Source organism: Motacilla alba, chromosome Z (genome assembly GCF_015832195.1).
Source record: "Motacilla alba alba isolate MOTALB_02 chromosome Z, Motacilla_alba_V1.0_pri, whole genome shotgun sequence".
NCBI classification, from domain to species: domain Eukaryota; kingdom Metazoa; phylum Chordata; class Aves; order Passeriformes; family Motacillidae; genus Motacilla; species Motacilla alba.
In genome coordinates this window covers 52,681,922-52,693,938 of record NC_052046.1, presented here as the reverse complement: position 1 = coordinate 52,693,938, position 12,017 = coordinate 52,681,922, and the positions used below count along the sequence as shown (strand labels likewise).

Below are 12,017 nucleotides of genomic sequence, written 5' to 3'. Positions count from 1 at the left end.
GTGGAATAGTGGCTGAAGAATGTGATCAGGCTTCTTTATATTGTGCCTGAGGGAAAAATGAACAAAATACAGTGGTTGCATGCACTGATGGCAACATTATTGCCTCATAATAGCACCAGGTTAACTTGTCTTATTGCTTGTTAACTTTGTAAGGAATCAATGGCTTGTGATAACTCACTTAGAAGTAAGAAATTGTGGGCAAAATCACTAGAGATCTTGTGAAAAGGATGCATTTATAATACATCACCCTACTGTGTGCTACTGTCTGCTTTGTTTCTAGGGGCAGTCCAGTAAAGTATTCAGTAAATTCTGCAGGCCTCAGTCAGTTTTATTGTGCTGTACATCATCTAAGCATATATTTAAAACAAAATTTCTAACCTGCCTAAACACACAGTCAACTAGTGCCTTGTTTTTACATTTATTCCAGTTTAGGCAGACTGTAAATAAACAACGCCAAAAAATACAAGCTTCCCATTTTTGTAGGAAAGAGTGATTCTGTGGTCAAAAATGTGAAATGGACCTCAGGGGCAATGTGTGTTCAATTTCTGCTGTGGTTTTGGGCTTCCTGTGCTGCAACAGTCATTTTCCACCTCTGTGTGATACAGTGAGATACAAGTGTGCTCAAAGTAGTTCCTATGACATAAAATGAAAGGGGTGCCTGCATGGATGTAGGTTGTGGTCATTCAGTTAATTTAGTTTTGTCTGCTGCAGTTGGTAGATAGTTCAATGTTCCCATGCTTGAATGACCTAGCCAGGACAGTGCAATTAATTTTATGTCTATAGCATAGACAGTGCCTCTGCTAATTGACACTTCTCAACTGAATTTACCAGCTTCAGCAGAGTATGACAGTTTCACAACCCTGTGGCTTTCCAGCTGGGGCTAGTTCCTGTGTGCTCAAGGTGGTATGTGTGGCTGGTTGCAACCTTTGGCTGTTATTGTGGGCTATTGTGCTATTGTGCTGAATGACCTCAAGTGTTGGATAGTGACATTTTTTCAGTGTGTCTGGAGATACATATCACAGTCACCTTCTTATGAGTAAGTACTGTCTGTGTTTATATTCATGAAACACATGCAAGCTGGCTGATACACAGCAAATGCTGTAGTTGTGGCAACTTGGAGCTTGGCACTACTTGCAAAAGCTGCTTGAGAAGCAAGGACTGGTCCCTGTCAACTTACATGCCTCAATGTAAGCATCTTGGAAGTCTGAAGGAGGCTGTAATAAACTTCTTTGGGAGGTTCACTTTCCTTTCCAACTGCCAGTGAACTAGCTAATAACAAGCTAGATGGATTGTTTTTGAACAGGCATCTTCAGTTCCCTGTGCACATTAAGGTGATCAGATATACCTTGTGGTGTAATAAAATGCAAAGCACTGGCTTGCAAACACATAAACATCAAAAAGAAATTCTGCTTGGAGTCTTTTCTTTTCAAACTTTTTGATATCAGTTGATGGTTTTTCTTTTAAGAGGTTGATGTGGACCATAATATGCTTGCTCTTCTTTGTACATACTTCCCCTAGAGGTGTTTCTAAAGTCCAGTAAATTTGAATGAGGAGTATGAGATCCATTATGTAGAAGCAGAGTAGGGGTTCTTAGATACTGATGAGAGGAAATAGCTTTTGGTCTGAGATGTGAGGTTGAGAAGACAGAATTATTTGCCTCCATCTCAGACTTGCCCCAGACTAGAGCTAAACAGTAAATGCAAGGAAACTCTGGGACATCTGTAATCCTTCTGCCAAGGAATGCATCTCATTAGCAATTTATGCATATATTGCTAATAATGCTCTCACATTTTTCTGAAGTAGTTATTATATCTTGTCTGAGTTATGGTGCCTGGATGCAGTGACCCAACTTGTCCCTTGTGGCTTTTACGGTGTGTGCTGTACTCCATGGTAAATGTGTATTTGCTTTCCAGTTCTCACTAGCATTTTTGGCATGGCCTTGTCTCATTATGCTGTATCTAGATAGGGCTTCCAAGAGGGGCAGTGCTGCAGTTCTTAAACAAGACCTATACTACCTCTAAACATATATAACAACAAAATAATACAAGTAAGGAATAGCAGAGGCTGCTTGCTTGTTCAAAGCAAATTTTTCAGTGAGTTTTGCTTTGAATGTTGGTGGCGATCCTGAAGACAGGCTGTAGTTAGTTAGGTGTTTTTAACACCAGTATAATTGTGTCCATGCCTGGGGGAATTTTGGCTGCTCACTTGCTGTCAATACAGCTCCCCCTGTCATTGGGAGTTGTGGAGAGCTCTGACATGGTATAAAAAGCCTGGGAATTTTCCACCATGTTGCAGGGTCTGTGCATAAGCCAGGGCTAGGTGACAAGTGTGTGGTGAGACAATGTGATGGTGAAAAAGCCTAGATTTTTCTTGTGGTTTCTGTAGTTGCTGCTACGCACTGTGAGACTTAAAAGAAGTGATTTTCCAAAACAAGGCAAGTACAGGCACACTGCTCAGTATAGAACACAAAAAGAGGAGAAGAAACAAGAAAATAAGTTAGAAAGGAGAAATGGTACTAGTCTGCATGACAGGTGGGGCAGGGTACTGAGCTCATTGCTCTGGCATGTTAAATGCAGTGCAAAATACTATTTTCCCACCACTGAAAAAAACCCAGATCTGTCATTTGCTTGTGTGTGCAGACAAAGGCTAGCATTAAATGTGTGTGAAAGTTGCAGCCCCATATCTATATTTGGTTGGGGAAAAAGTAACCCTTTTTTGTTGTTGCTGTTTTTACTTGGCTGTAAATTGCTACATGATCACTTGATGGACAGATGGACAAGCGGATCAAGTGTACTGCTTGATTTTAAGGTAATACTGCTTGTTGCTGGTGTGCTGGCTCAGGAGGGTGTTCTGGCACATGTGGTAGGTATTGGGACCACCCATCCTTGGGTACCAATTCAGGCTGAGCCAGCCTGCTGCCATCTGCTCAGCGGGCCCCTGGGCTCCCTGCCCCTCACCTTGGTTTTGGGTTGCAGTGAGTCCCTGGACGCAGCTGGGCTCCTTCTTTAGGTGTAGAGATCCTCACCTGTTTCTGGGGCCATGGCTGGTACCATGGAGCCCCCAGCCCACCCCAGTTTCAGAAAGGCTGTGAGCAGACAACTCTTCAAAACCCTGCATGGGCTTTCCTGCACCTTTTTTCACTCATGTGTGTGGTTTTTGTCTGTAACTTGAAGTAGTGCCAGGGTCACTTGACCTTGGGTGTTTCTGAGAGCTGAGGAAGTGCCTCCTCTGTTGCTGCAATGAGCTGGAAGTGATGGAAAGGCTAATTACAGACCATCTATTTTGAGTCTTTTGCATACAAAGCCACTGAAGATTAAATCAGTGTTAAAACAGCTAGCAATAGGAGAGTTTTAATAGTCTCTACTGTACCTAATTTAGGTTCAGTGTTACTAGGCCCTTGGGTTTTCTCCTGTCTCTGAAGTCTTGATCCCAAACCTATTAAAATCAATGAAAGATGGATTGTGTGACTGCTCTGGCAGAAATCTGAAAGTGGGGTTTTGGTAGTCCATCCTTGCACCTTCTCTTCCTCTGGCCTAAGAATGAAATAACATTTTCCCCAAATTCTTCTGAGAGCTATTTTATATGTGTTTGCTGTAAGGGAACAGAAAATACTCTTAACTTTTATGGAGTTGACTTATTTTCCAAATCCTGGATGCCAATTGAAGTAATTTCTACAATAATTTTGATAGGTTTATGCCAGCTTTTGTAGATGCCTTAGAAGTTTTTTCTTCTCCTGGGAGCAGGATTTAAGTAAATTGATGTTGGAATAGAACACTCATATGTACAAGAGCTTTCTTTACCTCAGGGCAAAAAGCATTGCCTGTGGTAGGAAAAGGAAGATGACTATTAACTTCTCAGTTAATGCTTTTATTTAAAAGAGTGTAAATACTTTAAAATCTCTGCTTTGTTCTTTTGTTTGTTTTTTTTTCCAATGAATTCATTATAAATTCCATGGTGTGGATGACTTATATCAGGAAATAATGGTGTAATTTTTTCTATTGCCCTGTTGACATACAGAGTCGTGGGCCATCAGGCTTGCAGCTGTATATTCAATGAAGGCTGTACCTATCCTTAGCAAGTGATAACCTGGAGCTGATAACACAGTATCAGGAATTCGGTGCTTGAATATCATAATTTCCTTTTTTTCTGGTATCTGTGGCAGGGGTGCGCTGGATTTTTAATTTTTAAATTCTTTTTCTTGAATACCAAGAAGATTGTTTGCTGATGTTCAACCTGCTTTTTAGTCTTTACATTGTCTTCTTATAAGACAGATTGGACAGATTTGGTTTATACTGGCAGTGTAGTTTTACAAAACTCTGAATGGAACTTCTGTGATTCTGTTTACACCTAAAAAGTAGCAGTATTCTAAGTGGTCTCCAGTCATTTCCTTCATTTGCTTAAAAACAAACAAACTCTAAAACCATTTCCTTCCTTCCAGGAAGAGAAAATGTAAATTATGTAATTATGTTTGTAAATTATGACCTTCATTACTTGCATTTATCTGTTTTTCTTAGTTGGGATCAGAATTTCTTAGTATCATTGGTTAGGAATGGCACTCCCCAGTTTAGTTTTCCCACTAAGAAGAAAACCATGCAGCCACTTCCCCTACCACCTTCCTCTATGAGAGAAAAAAGTCCGAGATTATGGGTTGAGATAAGAACAAATTACTGGAAACAGCCATGATATAAGAAAACAGACAGTAACAGCAACAGTGTTAATACAAAAATGTACAGAGAGAGGCTGATGTACAAGCAAAATTGCTCACCAAGCACAGGACCAAAAACCAATGAAAGACAGACCCTCCAGCTGCCATGCTTTCCTGGACCAAAAGCCATTTCTTCTGGAAGCCCAAGAATCCCTTATTTTTGCCCTGAAGCAATGAGGTGCAGTGGTATAGAACGGCCCAGACACACCCAAACCTCGTGGCTGCTGCATAAAAATAACTCTGTATAGGCCAAAACCAGGACATACAGTTATGAGTGGATTTTTAGGTTTGTTTTTCCTTGCCCTGAGTACTTTTACACAAGAGGGCTTGTAAGTGAAAATGCTGTTTTTGTTTGTGTGTTGCACTGGGAATTGTGAAATATGAGCCTGCCAAGCCCCTGAAGTAGCGGCACCCTGTTTTACAGCCCCTCTCTTTTAAGCCCCTCCTGCAGTGGGGCTTAGGGTGCTCCCTGGGGAGTCTCAAAGCTCTTCACCTAACTCTTGTGTTGGAGGTGCTCTTGATGATTTGGGTCCTTGTTTTATTTTATGCAACTTCTTGCTTCTGCTGAGGATGCACAGAAGGAGTTGCTGTACAAGATGGTCTTGAGCCTTGGCTCTGTTCTGCCCATATACACAGCCATGGGAGGGTGAACTTGAATCTTTAAAGGGACCTTCTCAACCTTTTCCTTGAACTTTGTGCCAGTGAACATCTGGATGTTGGTTTTGATGCAAAGCTGATGTTTCATTGTTACAGTTTTTGCACATCTCCAGGTTGTCAGGACCTCCCTCTTTTTTCTGTTCAACCTGTGGCTGTAAATCAACAATGTCTCACTCTCAGTGCAGATCACACAACCTACTCGCAGTTCTCCATGACCCCTCCTTGCACCTATTTGTTCTGTGTCATGCTGATTCTGCGAGGCTGCCTGTGAAGATTAATTTGCCACTGGGGGAGGCCTGAACAGCCATGGATCTGGTTGCAAGATGAGAACCTTATTTTGTTTGTAGTTGATGTTTTCAAATAAATACAAGTCAGCTTTCAACATACAGCAGTTTTGAATTTAGTGCAGGAATACAGTATCACTCAAACTGATACAACCACTGGAGCTTGTAAACTGTGTTGTTAATTAGACCATGTGTTTTTGATGGACTTCTAAAAGCTATTAAAATTTACACGTTCTGAATTGAAATAATTAGTTCTCTTTCACATGTTTGACAGATTTGTGAATGTCATTTTAAATTTTTTTCTTATGGTTGGGCTGCTTTGAAATGTACCTAGGAGGAGAGTCTGTGTATTCTTCAGTGATGTGGTTGCCGTGTGCTTGTTGAAAAGATAAAAAACTGGGTGGGTTTTTTCCTAAGGTTTCCTGGCTGTAAGGAAAGAGGCTTACATTGGAAGACAGCATTTAAATTCAAAAGCACACTGTGATGATGAACAAAAGGAAGACACTTTCCCATTTAGCCAGGTTGTGGCTCCCAAGAGCTCCCAAGAGCTCTTTGGGAAACAAAGGTGTAATTCCCAGCATGTAATGGCATAAAGATAAAAATCCTCCCCTTGCCTATATATTTTTGCTTATCAACACAGAATGTGACTGTTAGGGAACAGCTACTTCCGATCCTGCATGTCTTAGAAAAGCAAATAAGAACAGTAAAAGTAAGAATCTGTGCTTAATAATTTAGAAAACAAATAATTTTATTCTGTTTCTGATCTTCATTTATAGCACCAGCAACAAGTGGTGCAGGCTGTGGAGCGTGCCAAACAAGTGACCATGGCAGAACTGAACGCAATCATTGGGGTATGTGGTCTTTCCATTTTAGCTCTGATAGTGCTTGTAAATAGCTTTTCTTTTTCTTTCTCTCTTGCATGAACTCATTTCCATCAGGTGGGCAAAAGTTGTGGGCAGTGGTGAAGTTCAGTAGCTTGACCTTCATAAAAGCTGGTTACTACCTGAAGACTTTTGCTTGCACTGTGTGAAGAAGACTAATGGGGTAATTAATGTCTGTGTTGTGTCCAGAGGACATTATAGTAATCTAGCAAACTCAGAGAGTACAGAGCCAAAGCAGGCTCAGTATTTGTTTTTTCCTGTTTTGTTTTTTGTTTGTTTTTGTTTTTGTTTTGGTGTGGGGGTTTTTGTTTGTTTGTTTGTTTTGGTTTTTGGGGTTTTTTTGGTTTTTGTTTTTTTTTTTTTTTTTTTTTTTTTGTTCTATTCTATTTAGTAACATTGTTTCCTTTGCATACCACCTGCCAGTCTGCTTCTGCAGCCATGGTAACAGGTACCCTTGATATGATAGACTTTTTTACCCCATCTTTGCTGCCCACATCTTTTTCTGCGTGTTGGTTCAAGACTCAAGACACTTTTTATTTTTACATTAAAAAATAGCTGTTGTTTTAAAAAAACAAAAAAAAAAAAGGACCCACACACCAAACCAACGAACCAAAACACACCCACTAAGACCAAAATACGCAAACATACAGCCAAGATAGGCAGCAGACAAACTCATCCCCACTGTGCTTATAGGTGTACTGCTCTTAGTCATCTATAAATACAGGCGCAAGGAGCCCCTCTTGTAAAACCTTTGCTGACAGTGGTATTAGCCCAGTACGGAGATTTTATAGGTGTGGGCAGCCACAGTGTTTGTATTTTATAACTGGAGAAGAGACATAACAGTGAAAACTCTGGCTGTTCACACTACATAAAATAAAGGTGAGAAGTCATAGCTTAATAACACATTATTCTCTTGTATAATTATGCAGCTGAAGCAAGAAGTTGTTTTAGTTATTCTAATGAAGACACTACAACTGTACTTCGTATCTTCTGCATCCTCCCAAATGCTTTTTCTTTTGTGTATAGATTAAACATAAAAGTATTTTTCTCTTTTTATTCAGTGTATCAAACACACTTTGAAATGCTAATTATTCCATTTACTTTCATTAAAATTCAAATTGCTGAATGAAGATGTGGATAAGGGTCGCTGAATAATCAATCTGAAGTGAAGATATGGCTTCAATTATGCCTCTGTCTTTTAACAAGGAAATCAGGACTTTCTGATCATTGCTGACAGTAGTTTAGAGCAGCGGTTTGATTGTAGCTTGTTTTTAATAGGCTATTTCTGGCTCTATTTTGTATACCTCTGACCACAAGAAAGCACTGGTAGTCAATTAGAAATTATAAATGGAAAAGAGTAACCCTTATTTCCTCTGAAGTGCCTGTTAGAAAGAAGGGGGTGAATCAGAGCGCATCGTGTAGAATCATGAATAACATTTGTTGTATGTCTATTATGCTCCAGTGGGGAGAGTGGGAAATGAATAATTTCCCAATTAGTTTTCATTACCTAACCAAAAATATTGCCTTTTATTAACATTCTTTGCATAAAGTAAGTAGCTAAAGGTTGGCTTCTTTGTTAAGGCTTTTATATGTGTATGCTGCATGTGCATTTGTAGCATGTGTGTATATGTGCATGTGTAGGTTTTGTGTGTACGTGCACACTCATACTTCACAGCCTACCTGTGCACATTTTTGCCATTCACCTTTGTTTGCATTAGAGATACTGCAAAAATAAATTTGATTTCTAGTAAAGGAAGCAAGTGTAAAGTGTGTGATGTTACAGATACTGGCCATCACACTAGTTATTTAAATTTGTCCTGCTTTCATGAACCACTAAACCACACAGAATAAAAATAAACAGATGAGACACTTGTCTGGGAGCCTGGCAGTAATTCTCTTGGTCTTCCCCCACCAGACAGAAGTGAATTTTCTTTTCTCTTCCTGTCTGCATTTGTCTTTTCATGCCATCTGAAATTCTATTGTCTCAAACTTCTCTAAACTCTCAGACTTTGGGTTTGTGCATTAAAGTCGGCCAGCCCTTGCCTCCCTCACAAGCCTGATTTTTACCTGCCTTTTTTCACTCAGCTGTTTTATGTTGACTTAGGAAATACTCTGTGTTCCTCTTTAATTTTAGAAAAACAGGAGCAATACAGACTGAAATTGAGTGCTCATTAGGTTTATAGATAAATAATCTCATGCAGTCTTTTAGTGATTAATTTTTTAAAAATGGAATAAACAGGAGCACAAGTTATCTAATAAGCTTAGGATCATGTTGCAAGAATCCTACAACAGTGTTATGTCTGCACTTAAAGAGACTTAAAGTCTGAAAATGTAGCATGGGGCTAGAAAAGGCTTGTCATACTTTGTAACGTGAATACCAATAAAAATAAAACAAAGAACATAATTGGAAATCATGTTTTTTTATGTATCTGATTATGTTGTCTTATGTTATTTTTCTGTTTAGTAAGTCTGGCAGGGTTTGTGTTCTTTTAACCCTATGGTATTTTAAAAACTTTCAGTGTTTGTTTAACCCACTGAACTGTGTATCAGACAAAAACAGAAGCAATATTTGGAGTTTTTGAAATGAGGATGTAGCTTAGGTGTCTCTTTGTTTTGCGGGCATCCTGTTTGGTTCACCTAACTTGTGCTAAACTCTCTTGGTTTGAACAGAGCAACTCTGGCCTTGAGTTAAAAATGCGTGCTACCAGAATGGAGTGTGGCACAAGGAAAGAATTGAAGGTGCACAGATCCTATCTCTCTTTGTGTTTCACGTGTATATATTTTTGTATGAATCTGCTCTGATTTAATGGAATCTGATGAAGCACCTTTTAACTTTGCAATATTATTCTATCTTCATTGGTAAATGAACCAAATCACTGATCCATGCAGTTTAAATGCAAAATACTGAAGTGAGCCCAGAACCCGGAGAGACTGCCTGTCCTCCTGACAATAAACTAGTTATGTTTAATGGAATGAAACAGAGTTATAATGACTTCTTTCACAGGTCATGTTCAGTGTAAAACTGTTGATGGGCTCAAACAAGTTAAATATCATCTATCACCTTCTGGAGAGATGCAGTGAGAAAAACTAAACCAAAACTGGGTATATCAAAAGCATGCTGCAGGAGGACTGTAAATCTGCAGGCATCCAGGGTCTACCTCTGGTGTTTGCCATGGGCGGTGTGTTGCAGCATTCTTGCTCAGGGCAGTCTGTAGTGCACATCCAGAGCTATTTTCCAGGCAGGGTGTTCCACGATGAGCAGTGTTGATCTTGTCATGTGTCGTGCTGCCTTGTTTTTACATTAGAATCTGCAAGATTGCACTGTTGGAACAGCACACAAATCATAGCCTTAAATCAGTAATATGATCTAATTAAGAATGATGTTTTCATTTCCTGTATTAATAAATTGAGTTGTCTAACTTTCTTAAAATGTTGGGATTTGTTTTCTTTAATCCATTATACTATACTATACAATTGGAACATGCTGTTTGAGTGTGGCTACATTATAATAAGGGAGCCAGGGAATTAACTCGTAACTTTTTAGGAATTTTATCTGTTTAAAATAGTATTTTTTCAACTGCAGTTGTGTAGTAAGGCAGAAATGAAGGCTTGTGTGCCTGCTTATCACAGGAGAGAGATAAATGTACCAAAAACTTAAGAACAGGTATGTGATGGTGTTCAAAGAAAATGCAGTTTAGCACAAGAAATGCTGAACCTCAATTTTTAGCAGTGACATTTTAATGATAGGAAGTCTGCAAAATTATTTGCCATCAATTGTGAAGGCAATAACAAGCCTTGGTGGTTTTTCACACCCTCTGTGTTAAGTGCTTTCAGAATGACAGCGTAAACTGTGTTGGAGAACTCCAAGGAAGTAAAACTGATTAAAATGTTCATGCTTGAATGGTGCTGATGGAATAGTTCATTTGGACTTTCTCTACCTCCTGCAGCTCAAGCTGAAATATTAAAATTCAGTGAATTTAAATCTCTCTCCCCTCAGCTCAGGAAAAAAAACATTACATTTTAATAGGTTTTAAACTCATAATTCATTGGTTTGGAGCAGCACTATTAAATCTATTTAAATATTATGTGTATTACTAAGAAAATTATTGAAATAATTATTTTTCTTTACCATTCTATGCATCTGAGTGATAAAAGAGAGGCTTTGGTTTAATTTTTAAGCATTTTGTTTTATCATGCTACTTTTATTATCTTCTTAAAAATAAGCAAATAGCAGTTACTAAAAAAAAAGGACTCCTTCTGTCTTGTCACATATAATTACTATGTTAAAAGGTTTCTTCTTAAATGCACTGTTTGTGACCATTTCTACCCTGTATTTGAGGCCAAGGTGCTTGCTTGACCCATCTCAAAAGGTCTGTAATTTTTGTTTGCTTTCAAGAGAGTGATTGTTTTACAGCTCTGGAGAACAACAAAATAGGCACGGAAGCCTCTGAAAGCAGTGTGGTGCAGATGAGTACACACAACTTGAAATGAAGAGCTGGCCTCTGTGCCTGCCATGTTTGCTGTGCCACCTTGTCTAGGGCTGCAGATGCCAAATGCTGCTTAACATGCAGAAACATCTTCTGCTCGTCTCAGAGGGTGGCTTGTTTCAGGCTCACGTGTGTGCAGGTGCTGTGAGGAGGAGTGAGGGTTTTCTGCTTGAACCAGTACACACAGTTTCTATGGAAAAGTTGTTCCTGCCCAGGTGTGTGCATTTAGAAATGGTGGTGTCAGGGAGGATGAGCGAGGGCAGTTAGAACAAATGTGTTGTAGCATGGGGACAATAGTCACGTCTTTCTTTCTCCAGCCCTTCTGTATTGCTCATTCAAGGTGTGATAAGCAGTGGTTGAAGCTTAAACTCTAAAACAAGTTGGTGGTCTGTGGTATATTGTACACAGGTTGTCAAAGTGGGACAGCAGAGGTTGACTGAATAGCTATATGCTTCAAATTATATTTATTTGTGTACCCTAAAGAAATGTTTAAATTCATTGCTCCCCATTTAATTACTCTTGTTTGCTGATTTTTTATTGAACAGTGATATGCTCCTGCAAATATTTTGATCCTGTGTAGAGATTGAAATTGATTTGTAGAAGGCTTTTGGGAGAGCACTTTTGGTTTTGAATTATTTACCTGAAGTCTGGCTAAGCTAAAGACACCCTGTTTTTTGGTTGCAAAGAGGTGTTTTTGAGGAATTTATCATCTTGTTCCTTTATTCCCATGTGCCAGCCTCAGAGAGAGCCTTGAAGGTGAGGTCTGATTTAAATAAATCTCCTCTGTATGCAGTGTTTTCATTTAAAGAAACTGAATATTATGTTTTTAGGGATTTTTGAGGGAATTAATTAGAATATAAATAATTTTCAGGTTCCATAGTGCCAATGATAGATTTTAAATACTGCTGCTACACATCAAGTGGGCTGCCACTGTCTTCTGCTTTTTGTCCTATTTTCAGTAGCTGTGGTAGCTGGTTGAATTTATATTGGTCTATCACTATAT

The 12,017-nt window shown here is 39.1% G+C and overlaps 1 protein-coding gene across 5 annotated transcripts in view; it reads left to right on the top strand.

Annotated features, from left to right (window-relative positions):
• Positions 1–12,017, top strand: part of TLE4 (TLE family member 4, transcriptional corepressor) — a 99,915-nt gene that overhangs the window by 33,297 nt on the left and 54,601 nt on the right. For all 5 annotated transcript variants that reach the window (XM_038123691.1, XM_038123693.1, XM_038123692.1 and 2 more), the window contains one exon: positions 6,423–6,497. In XM_038123691.1, coding sequence (XP_037979619.1) covers positions 6,423–6,497 — 75 coding nt within the window. The remainder of the gene's footprint in view (positions 1–6,422; positions 6,498–12,017) is intronic.